This window comes from Hyalella azteca, unplaced genomic scaffold, assembly GCF_000764305.2.
Source record: "Hyalella azteca isolate HAZT.00-mixed unplaced genomic scaffold, Hazt_2.0.2 contig13219, whole genome shotgun sequence".
Classification (NCBI taxonomy): Eukaryota; Metazoa; Arthropoda; class Malacostraca; order Amphipoda; family Hyalellidae; genus Hyalella; species Hyalella azteca.
This window is the reverse complement of record NW_025943148.1, coordinates 45,214-71,409: the sequence shown is the minus strand read 5'-3', so window position 1 is coordinate 71,409 and position 26,196 is coordinate 45,214. Positions and strand designations below refer to the sequence as shown.

Below are 26,196 nucleotides of genomic sequence, written 5' to 3'. Positions count from 1 at the left end.
TGTATCGTACACGAGAATGAAAACTTTAAACGAAACTCCTATCTAATCTAAACTAATTTTTCCGCGTATGAAAGCACCAACGTTTTTTCACGGACGAGAGATAACAATCGTGAAACGGTACTGACTGAGCCGGATCAGCAGTCAAATGCCGCGACAAGACGAGGAAACAGTGCAGCTGAGCTATGACATTTCAAGCAAGTGGTATGTGAATGAATGATATAAGAAAAAGCGTTAATTATTGGTGTTGGAGTATTTAACATGATATTGTCTTTTCCCATCGTAAATAAAAGATAAAGTTAGTTGACCTATTGGGAAATTTGTAGGCTCGTGCACAAAATGTGATTTTATCCAGTTTGTTGCACGGTACAAACGAAAGATGTACTTTTCAGAGCACCAGCACGTGCGTTACAACCCACTGCGAGACGAGTGGGTTCTTGTATCGCCTCATCGTATGAAACGGCCGTGGAGCGGACAAGTTGAAAAACCAGCCGAAGATATCCTACCCTCTCATGACCCCCAAAATCCTTTATGTCCTAGGGTTACGAGACCAAATGGACAGGTGCGTTAAATAATGCATATTTAAATTGGAGCTAAATACTAATATTTAGGATGAAAATAGCAAATGTATTGAACAAACATGGTGCGAAATAATTCTGTAGCAAATTATCGACATCTGAGTACAACATATAATCCAAATTTAAATATGTGTTAGTTGTATTTGCCTGGCATTGCATTATTGTCGTTGTACAGACTTTATTATTTAAAGCTCGAAGATATATTATCATAGAAATAATATCCATGTTTCATGTACCGTAGGTAAATCCGGATTATGAGTCTACGTTTGTCTTCACAAATGATTTTCCTGCTCTACTGGAAGACGTTCCTGAGCCTCCAGCAAGCGAAGATCCACTCTTCCAAGCGGCTCCAGCAAAAGGGTGTTGCAAGGTTAGTTCACGTAATTTAAAATTTCACTCGCGTTCACGAATTGCAATCGCCGTGCCTTAACTTGTTGGCTAAGTTATTTTGATGTATCAGATGACTACCTATAGGTATAGCAAATGTGCCTATTCCTATTAAGTTTTATTTTTATTGATACTTCGATTTTGGCAGCTTATTTCTATTACGAAGGAATCGTCAATACTGTAAATCCAATCCTATTCTGAGCAAGTTTATACGTAAAAACTTGTTCCTACTTGCCCATTTTTTCGCGGTTTACGTGCTTTATATTTTAACCTATACTCAGGTCATGTGCTTCCATCCACGGTCTGATTTGACGCTGCCTCTCATGACTCAAAGCGAGGTTCGCAATGTTGTTGACAGGTAATAATTTTGTTCAGTATTCGTATGGCAATAAATTTACATTTATGATGTTATTAATTTTAAAATAGTAATTAAATTACTCCCAAACTTACATTTTCTTTCAAATACCGGTAATTTTTACTCCTTAAGAGAGATCAAACAGAACTACGGTATATCAATATTATAACAAGATTTTATAACACTGAAAAAAATTTTTTTTTCAGATGGATTTCAGAAATGGAAGTTTTGGGCCCGAAATTCAATTGGGTTCAAATTTTTGAAAATAAGGGAGCAATGATGGGGTGCTCGAATCCTCACCCGCATTGTCAGGTAGATAACTATGTCTATGGTCTCTATTAGAAGTTTTTTTAATTTGTTCACATGTAAAGATATTTACCCGTTCGTAAATATAACTGCGAGTCATACCACAGTAATATTCTAAGAATCTCGCCGGTTCATAGTATTTTTCTGTTATTTTCATGTTAATATTCTTGCATTTTAGTTTAAAATTACTCCTCTTAGATTTGGGCGTCATCATTTATCCCAAATGAAGCTCGAATCAAGCATGAAAAGCAGAAGCAGTATTTTGAACAGCATGGCCGTCCGATGCTCATGGATTACGTCCACAAGGAACTCGAAAAACAGGTACACATAATCTACCTTATGAAATAACTTTCAATTAATATTTCTCGTTGGTGAAAATTAATTTTTAGATTTAAGCTCTATGTTTTTAATTATTTGTTCCTATTTTGATCAATCAACGAATGCAGCTCATTTTGTGTTTCCAAACACAGATCTTTTCCTGCATTATTTCAAATTTCACTGCAATAATATGCTTTTTCTGTAGCAGCGCTTAAGTTTATTTTCGATAATGGAAAATCGCATTACTCCACATCACAAGATTGGGGTATTTAACAGGAGACTGTTCTTGAAAACAAAGTTTAAAATCCAGTTGCTTAGAGATTGGTAGAAGTTGATCGCATCTAAAGATGATTCTTTACCCAGAAACCTAAAAATGATTATTTGCTGTAGAAATTAATAATGATTTCTTGCTTAGGAGCGCATTGTATGCAGCAACGACTCGTGGCTGGTACTGGTGCCGTACTGGGCAGTGTGGCCGTACGAGACTATGGTGCTACCAAAGGAGCACGTAAGGCGGTTCACAGATCTCACTCCCGAGCAGCGCGACTCTCTCGCCGACATTATACGTCAAATCACGACGAGATACGACAATCTTTTCTCATGCTCCTTCCCGTACTCCATGGGGTGGCATGGTAAGTTAGTTTCGCACGCAAATCGGCAAATGCAATATGATAATTTTAACTAGAATAAGTCAGTAGTCTACCACTATTGCCTCGTTGCATATCCTCAAAGTTCGTAAGGTTTTCAACAATAATTATCACGATTTACAATGATTCGACTATTAAAAAACACTCAATTTTCATTCTCATTTTATATAATACTGTTTAACTGTGTTCATCTATCAGTATAATATATAATGTGATAAAAATGATCATGCCGATTCCTCGCATTCAAAAATGTAAACAAAACCCAAAAATGAATCGGGCGACTAGGTGCTAATCTTGTTCTCACGGTTGAAGGCGCACCAACTGGAGATCATCTGCAAGACCCCAACGAACATTGGACGTTTCACGGAATGTTCCTGCCGCCTCTGCTGAGATCTGCAACAGTGAAGAAGCACATGGTGGGCTACGAACTGCTTGCCCAGGCGCAGCGAGATCTCACTGCGGAGCAGGCTGCTCAGAAACTCAGGGATCTTCCTTCGGTGCACTACAAACAAGCATGATTTTTTAATCCTCCTGTTGCTGCTCGCCGCCAACCTGATATGCCTGCGTACTTTTAATTTCACATGGTTGATTAAATTAGATTCATTATCAGTGAGTACTTCGCTCGTCTAGGTTAAATAAATTTACGCTGTTTTCATAATAGCACATCTCACGGTTGCTTGGGCAAAATTATCATTTACGCAAAATTAACATTATTACCTGTATTTATAAAATGTTTTAGCTTATTTGTACTGCTGATACTTCTTGTATTTCTTGCAGCGTTCTTAATTCACTCAATTGAAGCATGGGATGCGGTATAACTAGACTTGGTGTTATGATTTACAATATCAGTGTCATGTCAATTGATTTATAATAATAAATATGGATTCATTTAATAATAACGTGATTCCGCTTCTGAATTGATTTCACGCGCTATGTTTAGACTTTCATAAAGAGGTTGTCTTCGTTTGTTACAAAGATACAAATGTTATTCTAGTCATAATAGTTATTTTCAAGCATATTCTTGAACTTTAACCTGATTTATGTACATAAACGAGTTGAATTATCTGTAAATTTTTATTACTCAGGAATAGAAATGATAAATTCGATTAATGTTACTATAAATAGTTCAAAATTTCTTTGCCTCAAACGTCGGCATATAAATCCACCAAGAAACATTTGTTGATCATCGCAATCATTGTCTAATACACGTAACTCGATGTGGTTTTATTCAATCGAGAGTCGAATTCTTACAAAATCTTAGGAAAAACAGTGGATGTAGCTTACAAAAAAAGCTTACTCTTGCCATAAAAAAGACCAAGTACAGCCTCAAGATTCCTGTAGAACATGAGAGAAGTAGGAAGAAAGAATTAGAGATCCACTGTTATGGGAGTTTTATTGTGTTCATTATTTTGTCTGAAACGAGTACAAGCAGCTGCAACTAAAGCAACGTAAATCACCGCACTACATATAATTTGACATTTTGTGCATGATCACCGGCGTATCGATTCTAACCAGGCTTCAAATCTTCGCTAAATAGAAGACCTCGTATGATATGAACGACTTACAGTCAAGTGATATGAAGGGCACCTCAAGGCAGACCTCTTCCTCTTATCTTCATGCATGCTGACACTCTTAACTTAATCAATAACAGTACGAAGAAGCGACTACTAATAAGAAGCGAGGTGAGATAAGGAGCAAAAGTAGAGAGACGAGCTTGAAAAGTTGATGAGAGAGCGTCTCCCTCTGCAACAAAAGAAAACTGTACACAGAATACAGAGGAGACATGAAGGTACACACATGTACGTATTACGAGACACAATAAAGAAAATTTACACAGGACGCAGGCACTCGCGAAATACACCAGCGGAAATTCATTGCGTGACAGCCCTACAAGTCGCGCAAATTGGACTAGATGGCAGTAGATCAAGTTTCATATTGACAGCGTGTGCATTGGGTGTAAGCAACAGTTGAACTTAGCATGCACGATAGAATTCAGAATTTAACGCCTCCAATACTGGAAATTTTGATCCTGTATTTCTTAAGCAGTAAAACTCAGTCAGAGACTTGTTCGTGACCTTACTAATACCGTGGGCGTAATTAACGATGAACTTCAGATAATAGCGATGCAATTGGAAAACGAACGAAATAAAACGAAGCGCGAATACAAACACAAATGAGAGCTGCATTCATTCACGGTACATAACAAAAATCCAATCGAGGAGCAAAAAGATGGACAATAGAGATAGGCCACATAAGACGTCTTGAGCTGCAATACACACACAATTAAACGAGAGAAACACAAGAAAGCACATCTTCTTAGGCTATTTTTCGGATGAATTTCATGGAAGAAGAAGTAATGGTATAATCTTATCCATGTTTCGATCGTTCATGTTCAGACGGCCCAACATACACGCATCGTACGAAGATGACAGACTGACCTGTGCAAAATGCTCGCAAACTCTAGATGGTTACGAAAAGAGCTGGGAATTTTTTCCCAATATAAAAAATCTAAACCGAAGTATAGCAGCATGAGTGGAGAAATGAAACTGTTTGCCTCGACTATTGCTACTTTGCTATATAATAACTTTCAAAACTTATGGGCCTGAATGAACAATAGCAACTCTTAGACAGTAGTTATTGGCCCAGAGGTCTACCAAAAGTACTTGGTATAAAAATACGATTTCAATTCAAATGTACTCGTTCAAAATAGACTTGACTTGTAATCAACAATAGGAACCTATCAACATAATCTACTGAGGCTTCTTATCCACTCACCATAACGGCGAACAATTGATCGCATCTTTTGTTATTGCTCCGCCACATAACAAGCACATGATTTGTGCAATTCTCAATATCAAATTTTCATAACAATTTTCTCGAGACAGAACAAAAAATAATCAAATATCTCAGCACCTGAGTAAATATCATGATTAGTTTTTCGATATGGTATCAAATAAATACATATTCCCCACCCCCGCAAAAAAGGAAGATTTTACAAACTACCAATTTCAATGACATCGTTTGAAAATGGCAAGATAAATGAAATCTAAAAACCATGATCCCGAAAGCAGTGAACAATTATAACTCTCTAGAGTATAGAAAGAAGTCACAACTCTTCATTATATGAGAGAGAATCACACTCGAATGGCAGTCAATTGGTAAGTTAGCAGAAGCAGCACAGCAGATGCCTCGCGACAGGCAATTAGTAGTTCAGCTCTTAAATCACCGAGCAGTCAAACTTCATTAGATTCTTGTTTTGTTCATGTAAATTTCAAGCAACTCTTATTAATTTGCCGTTGCGAAGTAAGAGCCAATTAAAATATTTCTTGTTGATTTCTTTATCACAATGCAGTGACTTTGCATCTCTTCCAGATTAGTAACTTTCATTCCCAAAGTCAATGCGATCAAATGCGTCAATTCATTTCTCGACGACTGATGAATGCCTAAAAGATATCTGCTGGCCACGTCCCACAGGCGGTATGATTGTGCTCTAGCCACGACGGAAGACAACGAGTTGAGTTTGCCGGACGACACGACGTTGTTTACAAGTCGCTCTCGCCGTACAGGGATGTGGAGAAGGACATGTAGTCGAGGGCTTCTCTTGGGGCGTCGCCCCCTGTGTAGGGCTGCATACGCTGGATGCAGTACTCGGCCTGGTCGGGGGGCAGTTCTCGTTGCAGCTCCTCAGGCAGGATGTAAGGCTGCACAAATAATTAATTTACAATTAAGGAATGCACTATTACATTACAAAACCGTCGTTTCAAGGAAAATTCGAGGTAAAAAGTATGTATCCAGAGGCAAGAAACGCAAAAAATACCTTCAATTCACGAAACGAATCTGAAACAAAAGAATGAATTGAAGAAGACATTTACGAGCTTAAAAATAAGTATAATAATTCAAAATTCACGGCAGTAAAACTAAAGGGATTAAACTTAAACTTGCAAAGTCTTTGAAGAACAGCGGATTATCACATTAATATTGTGAACATTTCACACACATTAAGTTTTGATAATTGCTAACTGACCTTATCGCCAGCCAGAATCCTGAACGAGTCGATAACTTGTTCGGCGGTGTCAGAGTCGACGTTCTCTCTGGTCATGAAGTCAAGGAAGGCATCGAACTGCGTGTAGCCGGAGCTGTTGGGATCCACTATGGACATAATGCGCTGGAAGTCGATTTCTCCCTGGTGGTCCTTGCCGATAGAGTAGCCCAGTGAAATGAGGCAGGACTTGAACTCGTCAGGGTTAAGTTTGCCGGTCCTGTAAAATTAGGGTTTTATGGAAGAAAGGGCACCGTAATTCTCCCTCATATAAAAAAGTTTGCATAGAAATCATATAAATGAAGCTGCATAAACTATGATCTAGTAGGAAGAGTTTAACAAGCAGTATATCAAGGACATGAGCGAAAGCAAAGGGAAATTACGAGCTTATCAACTTATTAGGATACCTAGCAGCTTAGTGACAAAAATATATCTTGATGGGATGCATCCCGTGATTGGAGTAAAATCACTCTCATTATCATTCTGATTAAAGGTCCTGAGATGCAGCTTGACTCAAAACAGGTCTTCCCAACAACCCTACAGAAACTGAACAATAATTTACGACAATTATGACATTTCACACAATTGTTCTCCTGACGGAACACTTTTTAATAATAGAATAAAAATCAAAAATAAACTCAAGCACGACCCTGACCTGTTCTTATCGAAGTGGTTGAAGGAGCTGCGGAACTCGTTGAGCTGCTCCTGAGAGATGCCCTTCGAGTCCCTGGTGAGGATCTGGTTCTCGACCTCGTTGATGGTGCGGTTGATGGACGTCAGCAGCTGCTCCCAGCCCACGCGCAGCGTCTCCATGGTGTACTGGGTGTACCTGCGCATCAACGTCTCCATTGTATTCAGGGTAAAATTCTCCACTGTAATCAGGATTAAACTCTGGTCGCACAAAATTTTTATTTTGAAGCAACAGCGGTGGACGCAAAGTAGTTCTTCTATCATGGTCTCCTGTACAGCCTGGAGGTTCTCCTAAGACTGAGGTCCTACCTAACCTATTCTCGAAGATCATAGCCTCCTGTACAGACTGGAGGATATTCCATGACTGAGATCCTACCTATTCTCGAAGATCATAGCCTCCTGCACAGCCTGGTGGATCTTCTCCATCTCCTCCATGATGGCCTTGTTGGACACCACGGCGTTCTCGTACTCCTTAAGCCTGTTGAGCTGGTCTTCCAGCACCGAACCGTGCATGCCCATTCCTGACACGAAACGGGGCACGAATTAGTACCAAATCAACGTGATAAATATAAATTCAGTCCCTAATTCTCAAATTATGCTTTAGATTCCAGGAGAAAATAAATAGGAAGTTGTTGTGCAAGATATCCAAATCCGAGAGCCAAATCTTTTAACGGTAAATAAGCAAGCTTCATTGCCATTCATGTATAGTGTTGGTAAAATTCAGTCACAATCAAGCTCGCAGTCGATTTAAATTGTCAATTTCCCCCGGAAATGCAGAAAATCAAGTAATTAGCAGCAGCCTGAGAATAGGAAGAAAAAAGAAGAGTCCGTGAACGGCAGTGAGGTCTCACCGATGGCGGCGACAGCGTCCATCTGTTTCTCGATCCAAGGACCGACGCCGTTTGCCTTCTCTGCGAAGGTGCGTCGGAGGTTCTCGTTGTTCTGCTGCTTCTTGAGCTCTGCCTGCAGCGTGTTGTCGCGTGCGGGTACCAGCTTCTTCACGTCGCCCCACTTGCCCGAGATCACCTGCACCACAACAAAGCCAGATAAACACCACATGATAGAGAAAATGTGATGAAAAAAGTGACATATACTGCAAAATGACCGTAAATTTAAAATGATTGAGCACCAGACCATATAGAGAATATGATAAGAAAAAAACAGCGAAAGGACAATAAAACAAGAACGGTCGAGACCGTTTGTGCATAAAATAAAGTCGAAGAGCCAACTGAGAAGATGAGAAAGGCCTATTTACTAGTTTTAAGTAACTCGCAATAATGTAAAGCATACGTAAATTATTATTATGAGCTTACTTATGTAAATAAAATATCTTTAAAGGTAATTTCTTTAAAGGAAATAAGACAAGAAAAATAACACAAAATCCTAAAGTTTGTTTTGGAAAATGTGGCCTAAGATAAGATGGTATATTGTTGGCAGCCACTGAACAGTTCAGTTGGTACTAATAAACATCACTTTTAAGAATGAGTTCATATTGAACCTATCAAATAATTTCCCTCCATTTTATTAAATTTAATTTCTATGAATAGTGACATGAATCTCATAAGCATCAAGTGTACATAATCATTAAATAAGTTTGAATATCTCTCAACACTATAGTGACGCAGGTCTCCTGTATGTGCGAGCACATGCAACACCGACACGTCAACACAGCGCTGCGCAAAGACCATGCTCCTCCTGAACTTCCACATTAAGAAATAATAAAGAAATTGACTTCTTTTCGCGGGCATCCATACACACACAACGAAAGAAACGTCCAACATTTCAAGACGAGAAGAAAATTTGGTAGTGGAGAGTTGAAAAGAAATTGAAACCTATTAAGGAAGCTTTTCCTTGCTGCGATAGCGGACGGAAAGAGATGTAACAAATGAGTCTTGAAAGTTGAAGCATGAGACACTTCAAGCTTGTACGTATTGACAGCTAAAAATAACATCTGCCTCTGAAAATTACGCAATTAACTACAATATACGAGAGCCATTAAAAAAAGAGAAAATGAGGAAAGGGCAAAAACTTAGACAGCGATTTACTTACGTGTTAACGTGTTATAACTAAGGCAGAAATACTGACGAATATTTGGTTGAATAAACAAATTCCACATCGAACAAAATATGATCACTCCCGATGTTTCAGTGACTAGTTGTAATCTGATCTAGTTAGTTGTAAACTAGCATGTTAAGCCAGACTAAATCTTGTTACATATAATAAGAACATAAATGTTTGAGAATTATCATTGAAAGTATAGTTTCATAAATGAAAATACTGCTAACAAAGTTTCAAGTGAATTTGAAAGCGTTCTTGCAAAAGACTGACCATTTAGCACTAAGAGTTCTAGGAGTATTGTGACTGAAATTCTCAAGTGAATTTCGATTAATTCTTGCAGAAAATTGATTCATTTAGCACTAATAATTCTAGGAATATTGCGATTGAAATTCCTAGGCGAATTTCAATTCATTCTTGTAGAAGATTAATTCATTGAGCACTAAGAGTTCTAGGAATATTGTGACTGAAATTCTACCGTGAATTTCGATTAAATCTTGCAGAAAATTGATTCATTTAGCACAAAAAAAGAGTTCTAGGAATATTGCGATTGAAATTCCTAAGCGAATTTCAATTCATTCTTGCACAAGATTGATTCATTGAGCACTATAAGAGTAATAAGAACATTGATAGCTTGAAGGAAGCCAAGCAGAGAGAATGAGAGGACACAATACCTCGAAGCTAAACTCAACGTCTTCCGTAAGCTTGTTAAGAAGAGCGCACAAGATTGTTATCACAGACGGTGTCTCACTACTGAGAAACATTAACTAGTTTCAAAACGAACATTAATAGAATATATATAGCGTCAATAAGGAAAGGAATTACTGCAATTACGATTTTGGTAATTGGTAAGGATCGTATTGGCACCAGCAAGTTATGAAAGTTGGACACAAACTCTGAGCATTACTTAAAAACATTAAATGTTTAATACTGTTCACTTTATAATTTCTAGAGAACATTACACCGTTTGTGCAAATATTATCCAAAGATTTGCTTGTTGTAGACTAACTCAAGGTCTAAATTATTACTTGACGCATTTTTTCACATAAACGAATAGGATAAGACACGGTAAAAAATACATTGAGATGTCATCAAGTATTTTTTATCCTAACTTCACTGAAGGCAAATAGCTGTAACTATTTATTTCAGTGTATTTACAAAATTTATTTAACAAGTGTTAACGCAAACTTTCATGCACTCTGAAAACAAAGAACTGTATCTATTAACAGACCATTTAAATCCAATAATTAGTTTTAAAATCTAATTCTAATATTCAATATGAATGTTGTACGATGGAGATATTTCTCAAGTTATATTCTGCATATACATTATTCGAGTTATATATTCCGAGCTGGCTGGTCTTTATTGAACGGTATAGATTAACGTTTTTTTGAACGATAGAGATGACGTTTCTATTGAACGGTATAGATTAACGTTTTTATTGAACGGTAGAGACGACGTTTCTATTGAACGGTAGAGGCGACGTTTTTATTGAAGAGTAGAGACGACGTAGAGTTTACCTGAGCAGTGAGTGTAGTGTAGGCGTTGTCCAGACCGCCAGGGATCTGGTACTTCTGAGCGATGGCCTGCACCTCCGTCACTAGGGACATGATCGCCTGGAACTCCTTGTCTGCCTCACCCAGCGTCGCCTGAAACAGATTCGTTCAGTAATATAATACAAAAAAGTAGGTTTATCCATTTCTATACCAAAGACACGTAAAGAATACAAAAATATGCATGAGAATTTCATTACTTTTTAAAAAATACAGGAGCAATGCAACTATAGTAGAAGACGAGATGAACTAGAATAATAAATGTACGAAAATAAGGCATTTTTATCCGCGATTTGTAAATCACAATTTGAAAACTCACTGAAATGAAATTATTTATAATCAACTTCTTAACGTTTCACGAGACCAACATAATAATTCATGAGCGCGATGAATAGGTATATTTAAATGCAGCACACACACACAACTCGACCGGACTACATAAATACCACAATTCTTTAAATCAACGCGCTTCCTATGAATAATATGCATGAATGATAAATTCAGGTACATATTTCCGCATTAAATTTGTTTGCATTTTTAAATAAGTTTGGCCTGAAGCCTAACACAGTAAAATTGTGCTAAAGATGACGTGTGGTCTAAGAAAACTGATTAGCTCGCCCACCTTGAACCTGATTGTGAGCGTCGATAAGCTCTTGTTTTTCCTCGATTGTTAATATTATAAAATGTCGCTACCGAAGCTCAAGATCATGCACGGAATAGCAAGATTTGCAAAAATTACCATCATAAAATCAAAAAAAAACATTTAAACGAGAAATCTAAGCTCGCCCACCTTGAACTGGTTGTGGGCGTCAATGAGCCCCTGGATTTCCTCAATTGTTACTATTATAAAATGTAGCTCCCGAACCCCGAAATTATATACGAAATTGCAAATACCATCATAAAATTTATAAAAGAACATTTAGAAGACGAAATATAAGCTCGCCCACCTTGAACTGGTTGTGAGCGTCGATGAGCCCCTGGATCTCCTCGATGGTGTGCACAATGAACATGTCCACGAGGTCCTCACAGGCGCCGTCCAGCCAGTTGTTGAACGGCTGCACGACGTCATAAAAGTCAGGTACACCGAGACCATACAATTATTATAGTACCACATGTACTGAAAACATTTCAAAGTATCAATGACGAACAAAACCAGTAAAATTCCACCACAATATAGATTGTCAAATCTCATTAAAGAAATTGTATGAATCCCCTTACTGACCGCGGCTTGTTTGGAAACGCAAATTCTTGGTTAAATCTCACAGAAAAAAAATCGAATAAATTATTGTTCTGACCGCAGCTTGCTTGGCAACTCAGAAGCTTCATTCAATCTGAGAAAAAAGGCTATTAAATCCTTGTCCTAACCGCGGCTTTCTTGGAAACGCCAATTCTTAGTTAAATCACACAAAAGAAATCGAATAAATTATTGTACAGACCGCGGCTCGCTTGGCGAACTCAAGATGAAGCTGATCGATTTTCTCAAGAAGTTTCTCGGTCTCCTCGAGGGCGTTCCTGCGCTGCGTGGTCTGGCTGCCGAGACGGTCCCACTGGTCGCAGATGGCCTGGCAGCGAGCGTTGATCGTCGCGCAGTCGTAGTAGTCAAGAGCGTTCAGCTCCTGCGCTATCGCAGCTATCTGCTCTACACGGTCCTATGGCAAAAATAACTCCAATTACATTCAAGAATTCATTATTTTATTATTTATTTATTATATTATTACACCAATTACTTTCACGACTTTCACGGTGTTAGCTTCATGTTCCCATTAGCAACCAACAAAAAAAAATGATCGATAGCGAAATCCCAACCAAATACGAAGCTACACGAGATTTGCAAAAATTCAAGCCAATAGAAGTACACTCTGATTCTATGTCTTTAAGAGACACCAAATTTACAAATTGAACAACATTACTGCTGTTGATTGAAGGCAAGTTAATTGAGTTTAATTTTGCAGAGTTACCTGGTGAGCGGCAAGATCAGACTCAAAAGCCTCGTGTTTTTTCTTCAAGGCTTTAAGTTCGTTGAGTTTGCTGTGACGGAAGTCCTGGCTCATGAGCATCTCTTCCTTGCCGGCCGTCCACGACTCGTGGATGTCAGCCTTGTGGTTGAACTTCTTAGCCAAATGCTCGAGACGCTCCAGTCTGCAGGTACACAATAACTATAAAAGTAAACTTTTAAACGAGAAATAAAATTTTTTAAGAAAGCCAAAAAGAACTACCTACACTTTGGGAGTAATTTTATTTCAGACTCTCTGATTTCATTTCTTTTAATACGATTTCTTTAAACGCACCGGGCGACAATACTTTTCACTTTAAACGCATAAAATTGTAACGAATACAAATAACCTTTCCTGCAGTAACACTATTTGCTCTTCATATTGAAACTGACTGGAGGTAATAACATCATTCCAGCACGTCCTATGTGCTAGAATAATGTTCATCTCAGTCCTTCGCTTGACTTTCTTCTACGAGCATTTGAAATAGAAAATAATGATTGACAGTGTGAATGATTGATGATGATTTTGTGAATGATTTACAATGTGAATGATTGAAGATGATTTATTGAATGATTGAAAGAATGATTGCGTTAATTTAATAAGAGCCTAGACTTCATCATCTCAGCAAGACTTCTTCATGTATTTGAAATAGAAAAGAATGACTGAGAGAGTGAATGACTGATGATGATTTAGTGAATGATTGAAAGAAAGACTCCGTTAATTTAACAAGAGCTCGGACCTCATCAGCTCATTAAGACTTCCCCGTGTATTTAAAATAGAAAATGATGATTGAACGTGTGAATAATTGATGATTATTTCGTGAATGATATATGATTATTTAGTAAATGAAGATTATTTCGTGAATGATTGAAGGAATGATTTAATAAGAGCATCATCATCTCAGTTAATTTACTAAGAGCCCGGACCTCATCATCTCAGCAAGCAGCCATTCCTCGAAGGTCTTCTCACAGCCCTCCAAGTTCTTCCAGGCGTTGGCGATGTCCTGGACGCTCTTGCCCTCGGATGGAAGGTAGGCGGGGCGATTGCTCAAGCGCAACTTCGTCTGTGATTAGATCAAGAAATAGATTTAATTTTATGAAATACCTGCTGATAATTCATGTCCATCTTGCACAATGGATGCTGATGCTAACCTGTAACAATGCTACCTCGTTAGGATTAGATATGTTTCATGCAAGTAACAATGATAACAATCTTGCCGGAAAATAAAAGCGGTATTGATCATAGAACTCTCACCACGAATATTGCTAGACGACATAAAGTGGGAGTAATTAGAGGAAGGCGTTAAAATTCAATAAAAAGATCGAATTAATCATCTAACTTTTACAAGCCCTGTAAGGCTTGAGATTAAAGCGGTTAACCGCAACGGTAAAAATACTACAATGTTGGAATAATTGAAAACTAGGCGAGCGACTGGCCACACCTGAAGGGTATTCAAGTTGGTCTCGAGCCTGGCTTTCTGTTGAAATTAATCCTTTAACTTATACAAGCCCTGTAAGACTTTAGATAAGATTGCGGCGGTTAACCGCAACGGAAAAATACTACAATGTTGGAATAACTAAAAACTAGGCGAGCAACTGGCCATACCTGAAGGGTGTTGAACTTGGTCTCGAGCCTTGCTTTCTGTTCAACTCTAGGAGGCTTGTGGTTGCGGCGGTTAACCGCAACCGTAAAATACTACAAGGTTGGAATAATTGAAAACTTAGCGAGCAACTGGCCACACCTGAAGGGTGTTGAAGTTGGTCTCGAGCCTGGCTTTCTGTTCAACTCTAGGAGGCTTGTGGTTGCGGCGGTAGAGCCTGTATTCCTCGAGCTTCTTCTGGAGGTCGGCGAGGGTGTTGTCGGACTGGCGCGCCTGCAGCCAAGGCAGCGTACGCCTGATCCACTCGAGCAGGTCAGAAGTAAGGCGCTCGTATTCTTCCATGAGGCGTTCGTTCTCTTGGTTCACCTTCAGCACCTTGCAGATGCGGTTCGCGGCCATTTCAGCCTGAACATTTAAGACATACTTTAGTAAGAGTTGAGGCAATATTAAATAATATCAACAACAATTATTAAATAATATTATTTAAAACACACTTTAGTGAGAAATGAGATAATATTAAATAATATTAATAACAATAATTATTGAATATTAATTAAAGATATATTTTAGTAATAGTTGAGATAATATGAAGGCAGGCGGGTGGGTTGATGCTAATTTATAATTAACCGAGTACAAATAAGGTACAAGTAAGGTCAGGCGGGGGATATACTGAAATAACTTCAGCTCGATTAAAACCGACTCTTTGGTACCTATTCATCATCAGCTGCGTAGGAAACCATGCTCTATGAATTACACTCTCGTATCACCCGCGCACACAAAAATTGGGGGAATGCGCAACGCTTTACCTAGTACGTTTGACCAGTAAATAATTTATCCAATATGTATTTCTCCTGCTACCTAATATTTGGCTTTGAAGTAAATGAGTATTCGTTTCAAAAATAGCAATTTTGCATGGATGAATGCTCCAAAAGTGGCGAATAAACTCGATGTATCCGAGAAAAGTAACTTCTGTAATCCAGAAATGATTACAAATAAATGCAATGTATTTGTTTCGTTCACTAAGTGCGCTCAGTGATAAGTCAACTGTGCATTAGATGTCTTAATTGCAAGTTTTTCAATATTACGAATAAATGCAATTTATTTGTTTCGTCTACTAATTGCAATCAGTGATGAGTAAGCTGAGCATAAATGTTTCAATTGCGAGTTTATCAAGAACGTACCTTCTGAAGTCCAGAAAATGTGTGATAATAAGACGATACGTAGGTCATCACGGCTCTCTCATCGGGAACTCCTTCAGAAATATCTGCACACACACTCGGTTAGTGAGCAAACAAGTCTCGGTAAACATGCTAGTGCGATCGGGTTCCATGTTAACAACAGCCAGCTCAGTTACTATAAAATGCAATGAAATTAAAAACATCGACTATGTCAACGAAGCCGATAAGACATTCTGAATGTTATAGCAAACCAAAATTAGTAACAAACGAGAACATTGAACGGGTGAACCTATAAAGGCATACAGTGGTTATTATTTGGACTTAAATTGACTGGAACCAAGTGAATAATTCCAGTAAATATGATACCATCATGGAGAACTGGACCGATATTGTAAAATTTTGCTAGTTTTTGAAAGAAAGTTAATTAGGATGCTTGTTAACTTTCAAATTAAGATGATTATTAATACCATAAATGATTGAAGCTATAAATAAATAAAGTTGCATTCTCATTAGCAAGCAGACAATCGTTGTAGCAGCCACTTGGCAGTAAATTGACCGCTAGTTTCATTCAGTAGGGCGTGATGAAGCAAATTTTATTGTTAACACGATGACTAGTAATTAATTTTACAAGTAACTAATTTCAATTGAATGTAATTCAAAACAGCATCTGAGCCATTTTTCAATTAAAACAATCAAATAATAATGAGGGCTAAATCACTGAAAAACTTGAAAGACTACCGTTGGTGAACGGCTCACTAGGGATCCCCGCTGCTATAAAGAAACTCCGGAATTTCAGGCCAAACTTGTTTACAATTACTATGAAAACAAGCGCGCCAGTTAGGAAAAATGTAAGAGAATTGACAAAAAAATCAGTAGTATATATATACATATATATATTGCCGATGCAAGCTGTTAATGAGAAATACGAACAAATATCAATGAGTGAACACATGAGAAAATTTATTCTTCCGTGACACTCTGTACAAAACATTTGACTACACAGCACTTTGCGGTATCAAGTTAAAACAACTTTGTTATGAAACAAATTAAAGTGAAAAAATAAGTAAGATAAACTATGATTTGACATGGCATGATAAAACACTCACTGCAAGGGATGCTGCACAAGGTAAGAAAACATCGAGATGGTTATAAACAATGACTTGGAAGATACGCGATGGATTAAACGGGATGCTGTTGAATGTGGTTAATAATTAGAACTGCAGCAGAGACGAGGGGTTATTAAATCAACACTGCAGCAGAGACGAGGGGTTATTAAATCAACACTGCCAGAGACGAGGGGTTATTAAATCAACACTGCCAGAGACGAGGTATTATTAAATCAACACTGCCAGAGACGAGAGGTTATTAAATCAACACTGCAGCAGAGACGAGGTATTATTAAATCAACACTGCTGGTTATTAAATCAACACTGCAGCAGAGACGAGAAGTTATTAAATCAACACTGCAGCAGAGACGAGGGGTTATTAAATCAACACTGCAGCAGAGGCGAGGGGTTATTAAATCAACACTGCAGCAGAGACGAAGGGTTATTAAATCAACACTGCAGCAGAGACGAGAGGTTATTAAATCAACACGGCAGCAGAGACGAGAGGTTATTAAATCAACACTGCAGCAGAGATGAGGGGTTATTAAATCAACACTGCAGCAGAGATGAGGGGTTATTAAATCAACACTGCAGCAGAGACGAGGGGTTATTAAATCAACACTGCACTAGAGAAGAGGGGTTATTAAATCAACACTGCACTAGAGACGAGGGGTTATTAAATCAACACTGCCAGAGATGAGGGGTTATGAAACAAGACCGGAGCATAGACGATAGGTTATCAAATAAATCAACACAGAAGAAGAAACGAAGGGTTATTAAAACGTGAGAGCGGTTGCGGCAAAAAGTAACCACTGGAGCAGAGACGAGAGGTTATTAAACCAACACTGGAGCAGAGACGAGAGGTTATGAAGACAGGTATTAATTACCTGCTGCGCGCCCTGGAAAGCGTGGTAGAAGCATGACACGTAGGTCATGACTGCGCGCTCGTCCGCCTTGGGGCAGTTGACCAGATCTGAACAGCAGGTCAGAGAGAACACGTACACCCAAGCCATACAGGCAGCACCACAGGTTACAGAGAATTGAGTGAATGAGATAAAGAAGTGATAAAAAAGAGAAAATATAGTTATAATTAGCTACATAAAAAATGAAGTAGAGAATTTGGAAGATGACTAGCGAAGATGGTCAGGTCACAATTTGAAAACGTACAAGACTAAGAGTACCGTAATGATATCGAGTACAGGGACTTGATACCGCGAGTTTTCCACAGAAGCCAACGAACCAAAAGCAAATCAGACAGAAAAATATACAGCAGTAAAAATTCGTGATAAATGAAAGTAACAATGGCGTGCACGATGAGCACCGTGTAGCGGAGCAGAAGAGATACCACGTGAAAATAAAAGTTCGTTTATAAAATCGAATGAGTGCTTAGCAATAGATGTAAGTTACCAGATGCCGAGAGAATAAATGGAATAAGGACAGAATTCACTGAAACCTGATTAAGTTAAAAAACTTAGAAGTAGTAATAGTTCAGTATCTCCTTGAAGGACAGATTGATACATGTATTCTCCTTTTCTAAACAAATTCCAGCTGTAGAAAAGATACAAAACTAATAATAATAAATCGATGAGTTATATGCATTATTTACGTAGAAAAATCCCAGTGTATGACGATTGATCGCCATGGATCACATCTGGAACACAGCCACGCTCAGTGAGGGTAGATTCTTTTTGAACAAAATAAATTATATAAGATCAGGCGGCGGAACAGCTTGTGTACATACAAAAAAAAATTCTCACAGGGTGCATGCGGTTTTAGCCTCGTATATTGACCACATGGTGAGTGAACAATGAACAAATTAAAATTTTGAGAGCAGTTTACAAAAAACCCAAGCTCCGTCGGAAACTGAGGCTGCTAAATGCGCGGCGAGAGAGAAACTGAATTAAACTAGGCATACGTAAATATTAATTTCTAAATACGTCCTAGTTTTAGCAGTGTGGCTCCAACACTTATTTCTGGACAATTCACATGCGATTCAGGCGCGCTGATGGCAATATTTGATAAGTATTCTCAGAAAAATGTATGTGTCACTTGCTCTGAATAGTGACTCGCTTTTCGCATATGACACTGATAGTCAGGATCAGCTTCAGGATTCTTCAAGTGGGCTCAACTAGGACCTACAAAGGACAAAATTAGATCACTATTTGTACAAAGTCTCACTCATTTGTCTGATTGTGATGTTGAAAATGCTGTAGAAATCCACAGGAGTGCAGTACTCGACACGACTCGACTCGACCCACAAAGGACAAAAAAGTAGATGGCAATTTGTACAAAGTCTCACTCATTCGTCTGATTGTGATGTTTAAAATGCCGAATATATCGACATAAATGTAATAATGTTGATCACGTACCTTCAGCGTCCAACATGCGAGGAATATCGAGATGTTTCTCAGCGATGTCAAAGGCCAGGTTGAGGTTGTGCAGAGGATCGTCTTTGGACAACTGCGAGTAATCCAGCAGGTCGGGGCGGTGACGGTGGATCAGAGCGCAGAACGCAAGACCGTCCTGGACAAAGGCATCAGTGATGAGTTTTTTGTGAATATTGTTAGCTGTACAAAGACATCAGTGTTGAGTTTTTAGAAAATATTGTTAGCTGTACAAAGACATCAGTGTTGAGTTTTTAGAAAATATTGTTAGCTGTACAAAGACATCAGTGTTGAGTTTTTAGTAAATATTGTTAGCTCAGAACGCAAGACCGTCCTGAACAAAGGCATCAGTGTTGAGTTTTTAATAAATGTTGTATAAATTCAGAATGCTATCATGCTGAACAGAACATCATCATCATTCAATTTTGGATAAATATTATAAGCTTGGAATACAATCACTACACAACCAGGCCAACAGGTTTCTTGTTTGTAATCTTGCATGTAGGATTTAAAAAGTTCTTTGGCATTTTTTGAAACAACTCGAATAAAAAAAGTGAACGTGTGATGTTTAGTTTTTGCTACTACGCTGTATCTCTACTAACAGTTTCCAAATAGAAAAACAGTGATGCCACTCATTAAATTATATCACTCATAACTTGAATGATGAAGTACTTGGCCTACAAATAAATAAATTCATTTATGGAGACAGTGATAGACGAGAATTTACTGTCGTCAATGTTACAGGTATATAAAGGTTTGATCACGAAGTTATTGTCAGTAAATAAAGGTGAGAAGACATACCCTTTAAATCTTATGAAGTCATATACGGATATGGTTTTCAAACAAATACGTAGGAGATAATTATCTCTTAAAAAACCACATGTTAAGAGATTTATTATACCTTGAATGAAGTGTGGAAGTTCTGGACGTTAACATTCTTGTAAGGCGCAGTCTTGCGCTGGCACCAGAGCAGCAGTCCCTCCTTGGCCGTCATCTCCTCGACGCTGATGTCCTGGATAGCGAAGCGCAGGATGATCGTCCAGATCATGCCCAGCGTCATCTTCAGGTTACCGTCCACGATCTCTGGACCACGAGGTTAAAAAATTATTTCTCAGTTTATATACAATTTTTGTCGTGATCTCTGTGCAAGGCATCTAGCTAAATTAAGTGTAATTTTTTGTAACCGTCCACGATCTCTGAACGGCGACGTTGATAAATTATTTCTCAGCTTTATAAACAGTTTTTGTCGTGATCTCTGTGCAAGGCATCTGGCTGAATTAAGAGTAATTTTTTTGGCGGCAAGGTGCAGAATGCGATTATTTCAATCGACCTTAAAAAGAGGAGATGGCAAATTTCTCAATATATTTTTGTCCGATGTAAAATATTTCTAGTAATCATTTTTTAATATCATTTAGTAAAAGTTCAAGGTCTGTATTATAATTTATGAAATGAGTTATTGAACATTCGGGTTCGATAACTCATCACGCAAACACTCTCCTCCGAAAGTTAAATCTCGAATGAAACCAAGTAGCCAAATTAAAAATTGCACCGTTCGTCTAGGTAGTATATTGTTTGTGCAGGATCCCGTATATATTTTAATGTTTGCATGATAATTAAGTTATTTAATGTTGGGACAAGCAAGATCCCGCACATATTTTAATGTTTGCATGATAATTAAGTTATTTAATGTTGGGACAAGCAAGATCCCGCTAATATTCAAATGTTCACATGATAATTAAACTGTTTAATATTGGGACAAGCAATGTCCCGCTTATATTTAAAGTTTACATCATAATTTAATCGTTGTTCTTACCCTCAGCACCAATGGAGACGAGCTTGACGCCCTTGCTGGCGATGAAGTCGAGGGCTTTGTTGACGTTAGCGATCTTGTGGAACCTCATCTTACCGCGGTCAGGCTTAGGCAGCGTCTCGCCCGAGATAACCTGCCACGTCAAGCTTAGCTATTAGCATGTTGCTCCAATAAGGTGTAGCTCGAATAAGATGTACCATATATCAATAGGATGTATAGCAAATAGGATATATAGCAAATAGAATGCATATCGAATAGCATGTACAACAAATAGGATATATAGCAAATAGAATGCATATCGAATAGGATGTATAGCAAATAGGATATATAGCAAATAGGAAGTAGCTCGAATAGGATGTATATCAAATAGGATGGATCTTAAATACGATGGATCTTAAATAGTATTCATCTCAAATTGTATTTATCGCAAATGTGATGGATGTGCAACGTGAAACACGAAACATCAGAAACATGTTCAACAAAATCAATGTGGAATACGAGGCACTTGAAACGCAAAAAATCTGATGCAAAAGTAAACGAAACATGAAGTCGGCGAATCACGGAATAAATTAGAGATAAAACAGAATAGCGTAAATGAAATCTAAAAGAAACTCTTCAATTACGATCGAGTCTTTGAAATTCAATCATATTTTCACGAGCAAATACATGATTTCAAAATATTACTGGGAAGAACGATGTAAATATCAATTCAAAAGGACATCTCAGCTAGGATACCTTCAAAAATACTAGTAATTTACTGCACTTGGTATTATGATTTTCATTGCGTCAAGAACGTATGGATTGATTTTCACCATTATTTGTATGATCGCTTCTAATACAATACCACAAGAAGAGTCTATGCTCAAAATAAAGGCTAAATCCGTTCGAGGGCAAAGTTAACACTACAAGTCATCATTGCATAAACTACAAACGGCAGAATTAAGAAAAATGCAGATGATTTTGCCACACTTGATATACATAATCAATTTATAAATGGTGGGTACTCGGCAAATTTTCAAGAAGTATATTGAAGCAAGGCTGGTTACGTTTATCCCAAATACCAATTTACCAAATCATCCACAATAATTAAAGAAAAATTGGGAACGATTTGACCATACGTGAACGATATGTAAACTTTGTACCAAGTACATAGCAAATGCTTATTATGAAATATAGTTCCATTTATCCAGAATAGAGAATAATCCAATAATTTAAAGCCTAAGAGAACGCCGAATTCTCGGTGAAGTTACGATGTAAGCAGACTTTCGATATATAAGACCTGAATAAATATAATAAGTCCTTATATACGACCAAAATAAGGGAATAATCCATAAAGATTGTAAGTACACATACCTCGAGCAGCAGCATGAGCTTGAGGCCATTGCGGAACTCCTCGTCTATGCTCTCGATGAGGGTGCCTGCTTTGCGCAGGTGCGAGTTGCACCACGCCGTGAACGTCTGCAACACAATACAATATGACACAACATTAATACAATCTCTTCACTTATTACAAAGATGAATACAATGTATTTACTAATTAAAAAGATGAATAAAATTTATTCACTAATTACAACAAACTGCACCACGCCGTGAACGTCTGCAAAACAATAACAAGTTTACATTATAACAACGCGTAACACAACATCAATAAAATCTCGTCACTAGTTACAAATATGAATACAATTTATTCACTAATTTAAAAGATGATATAAAATTTATTCACTAATTACAACAAATTTTCTTACTGAGCACCAAGGCTCCACATGAACGTCTGAATAAAATGGTAATAGGACAGATTGCTCTTCACAACAAGGTCAACGAACAGACTAACTGAAATATTCTCATTTGATCATCAAGGATGGAAGGATCTTATAAGTTAAAGAGAAACAAGCAAATAGCAATAGATAAGGACTGTCTTAATGAGAGAGAATACATGACTAACTTCAGTCATAAGAAATAAATGCTACATTAAGTATAACACAGAAAAAGTTTCACATTGGTTGCTTCTCTTCAATAAGAAATGTATAAGTATTAATCGGCAAGGAGGCCGGGCGGTTAAGCACAGCAGAATTGTAGCAGTGCGTTGCGAGTTCGAGACCTCAAAATGCTGTGAATATTCTGCGATGTTAAGAATCGGCGACAGGCCTACGGCCTAATAAACGCTGAAACCGCTATTATTATTATTATTATAAGTAATGAAACAAGATGTAAGTAATAAGTATAAAAATTAGTAGTTCTTATCAACAGTGTAGTTCGAGGCATTCAGTATATGAATGAAGCCAGAGGACGCATTGTACAGATCGAGTATGGCATACATTTGAAAATTAACCAATGAAGAGGTGAAGTAGCGAAAATGGCTTGTAGCAACACCTGCACTTGCGACTATCAACAAGTGTTGTAACTTCGTAGTTTTTCATCAGCCAGGTGAACTGTGTTGCAGCGTTGCCGTTCACCTGGCTGATGTGTTGCAGCGTTGCAGTTCACCGTTGCAACCAAGAGTTGCAGCGTTGCAACCAAGAGTTGCAGCGTTGCAACCAAGAGTTGCAGCGTTGCAGCAGCAAGACGAGGCTGGCGCGCGGTATACAGAGAAGGTGGCGCGGCGAAGGCGCTATTTTAGCCTCGCGGGGGAGCCTGCGTGTACAGCAGCAACGGCAACTGCGCTGAGATCTCACTCCCCTCTGCTCCCTTCGAGACCTCAGCCCCTCACTGCCCACTTTAAAATCTCAGCCCCCCTCACTGCCCACTTTAAAATCTCAGCCCCCCCCTCAGCCCCCCCTCACTGCCCACTTTAAAATCTCATCCCCATTCACTGCCCACTTTAAAATCTGAGCCCCATTCACTGCCCACTTTAAAATCTCAGCTCCATTCACTGCCCACTTTAAAATCTCGGCCCCCATTCACTCCCCACTTTAAAATCCCAGCCCCATTCACTGCCCACTTTAAAATCTCAGCCCCCCTCACTGCCCACTTCGAGATCCCCTCCCAATCCCGAGGTGCACGTGCGTTAAAGAATCCTTAATATACTTCGTTATAGTAGAAATATTGTATAGGTATTTTTCACGGCACAAAAAACTAGTTATTCATTAATTGTTATTGCAAAACCGACTAATCGGCTTAGTTATAGAAGCATAAACTATCATGTGTGGGACATAAATCAGGTCGTGACCTAAAAAGCAGTATAAAGTTGGCAATTTCTTTGATGTTGTTAGGTTTACACCGCCGTAAATATTTGCACTGAGACCTGCTACACCTACGCACTGATGAAGCACAGCACATGTCAGCGACCTTCACTTTACTCACTACTAATTTAGTGATGAAACTGTGAGTGAAAATACGGTTCAGTGATGACTCACTTTACTCAGCGCTAATTTAGTGATGAAACTGTGAGTGAAAAAACGGTTCAGTGAGGACTCACTTTACTCAGCGCTAATTTAGTGATGAAACTGTGAGTGAGAAAATGGTTCAGCGATGACGAACAGGGAAAAAATTTAGTTTAGAAAAAAGAAAAACTTAATTTGACTAAATAAAAAACACAAAGTATATTTTCATAGACGTATTACTTATGACGAAATTTAATTTAAATAAAATGAAATGGGAAGGCAAGGAAAAACTTAGAAATCAAGAAAAACTTTATATCATAATAAATAATATAAATTATATTTTCAGAGACGTATTACTAATGACGAAATTCAATTTAAATAAAATGAAATGGGAAGCGATTAAGTTGTCTTTCTCGTTACCACAAAAACTAACTTGGCGCTTGATTCATCTTTACCACATGCAGAACAATCAGAAAGATATGCAAGTCCACTTCACTTCTAGAAAAGTTTAAAAATCCTTTTTCGCGTAAAGTGACTTCAAATAAATATATTGTATAGCTTCCATTTTAATAACAAAAAAGAATTTAACCACGAAACGTCCTTAAATAAATTTAATGTACAGCCTCCATTTCAATAATATAAAAGATGACATACACAATTTAAATCTAAGTATTCACTCGCTATATTTCCACCAGGTGTCAGAGAGCAGGCAAGGAACAACGGATTGTATGGAGCTCAAGCATGGCGGACGCACACACAGGGAAATAAGCGAGACTTTTTCTAAATAACGGGACCGATTTCACCATGCGTGTGTCATCTTGACTCAGTTGGCTCAGTAAGTCTTACAGCCGCTCTTTACAAGTAAGCGGGTATAGGTAAGTGCGTCACTATTTGGGCACTATACCCATTCATTCGTGTATAGGTAAGTGCGTCACTATTTGGGCACTATACCCATTCATTCGTGTATAGGTAAGTGCGTCACTATTCGGACACTATACCCATTCATTTGTGTATAGGTAAGTGCGTCACTATTCGGACACTATACCCATTCATTTGTGTATAGGTAAGTGCGTCACTATTCGGACACTATACCCATTCATTTGTGTATAGGTAAGTGCGTCACTATTCGGACACTATACCCATTCATTTGTATATAGGTAAGTGCGTCACTATTCGGACACAACAACCCATTCATTTGTGTGAGTGCAAGGGTCAGTTTATAGTTCATTTATCCCGCCTGCATGTACGAGCGCTGGCTGCAGGGGTCCTGGAAGACGGCAACCTTTTTGGCCCTCTTGACATTTGGCGGCCTTTACAGCGTCGCGAAATATCATAGGGAAAAATGCTCGCATTGCGCCGTTTACTGAATGTTGTACTTACAAATACCGAAAAATGCATCCAAAAACCTGAAAAACCGGAATTAGCGTAAAAATAACATATGTTGTACTTAAAAATGCCCGAAAAATGCATCCAAAACCGGAGAAGCCAGAATTAGTGTAAAAATAACAAGGGCATGAGGTGCAAAGCGAACATACAGTTTCTTCGTCGAGCAATAATTCGGAAGAAAGCTAGTCGGCACATACGAGAAAAGATGAATAGACTCTCTCGAATAAGCGTCAGTTAACTACAAAAAAGCGGGCAAAGTTACAATCTATACTAGCGTCGGTACTAATAAAAAAGGCTGAGTAGTCGGTCACATCGTTATGGTATCTCCGTCTATAGCTTGGGATTAATTTACGACAGTAACCGTTCAACGAGACGGAGGCCGTTCGAGCAATAGGAAGTAAAAGCTTCATTGCAGAGGTGAAAGAGTAAGTGATGAGATATTCACGTTCACTTTGCTGGGGCGACGTAAAAACGACCGCTTATCAGAATCCCA

At 38.3% G+C, this 26,196-nt stretch overlaps 2 protein-coding genes across 3 annotated transcripts in view; one reads left to right on the top strand and one right to left on the bottom strand.

Annotated features, from left to right (window-relative positions):
* Positions 1–3,653, top strand: LOC108671103 (galactose-1-phosphate uridylyltransferase). Its single transcript, XM_018158582.2, has 8 exons — positions 1–201; positions 390–559; positions 817–945; positions 1,244–1,320; positions 1,524–1,629; positions 1,822–1,944; positions 2,357–2,573; positions 2,901–3,653. Exons 1-8 carry the CDS (start codon positions 183–185, stop codon positions 3,104–3,106), a joined length of 1,047 nt encoding a protein of 348 aa, XP_018014071.1. The 5' UTR covers positions 1–182; the 3' UTR covers positions 3,107–3,653.
* A 311-nt stretch (positions 3,654–3,964) lies between these two features.
* The window catches only part of LOC108671102 (alpha-actinin, sarcomeric), a 53,150-nt gene continuing 30,918 nt past the window's right edge, over positions 3,965–26,196 (bottom strand). Inside the window, exons 2-17 of one of the 2 annotated variants that reach the window (XM_018158580.2) lie at positions 22,351–22,455; positions 21,001–21,130; positions 20,089–20,270; positions 19,173–19,326; positions 17,691–17,776; positions 14,661–14,924; positions 13,846–13,982; positions 12,884–13,064; positions 12,362–12,574; positions 11,873–11,980; positions 10,893–11,021; positions 8,169–8,343; positions 7,694–7,838; positions 7,283–7,456; positions 6,613–6,847; positions 3,965–6,289 (exon numbers count right to left, since the gene is read on the bottom strand). In XM_018158580.2, coding sequence (XP_018014069.1) covers positions 6,131–6,289; positions 6,613–6,847; positions 7,283–7,456; positions 7,694–7,838; positions 8,169–8,343; positions 10,893–11,021; positions 11,873–11,980; positions 12,362–12,574; positions 12,884–13,064; positions 13,846–13,982; positions 14,661–14,924; positions 17,691–17,776; positions 19,173–19,326; positions 20,089–20,270; positions 21,001–21,130; positions 22,351–22,455 — 2,577 coding nt within the window. In that variant the 3' untranslated portion in view covers positions 3,965–6,130. Of the gene's footprint in view, positions 6,290–6,612; positions 6,848–7,282; positions 7,457–7,693; positions 7,839–8,168; positions 8,344–10,892; positions 11,022–11,872; positions 11,981–12,361; positions 12,575–12,883; positions 13,065–13,845; positions 13,983–14,660; positions 14,925–15,700; positions 15,784–17,690; positions 17,777–19,172; positions 19,327–20,088; positions 20,271–21,000; positions 21,131–22,350; positions 22,456–26,196 lie in introns of both variants that reach the window. The other variant, XM_018158581.2, reaches the window with a different exon arrangement.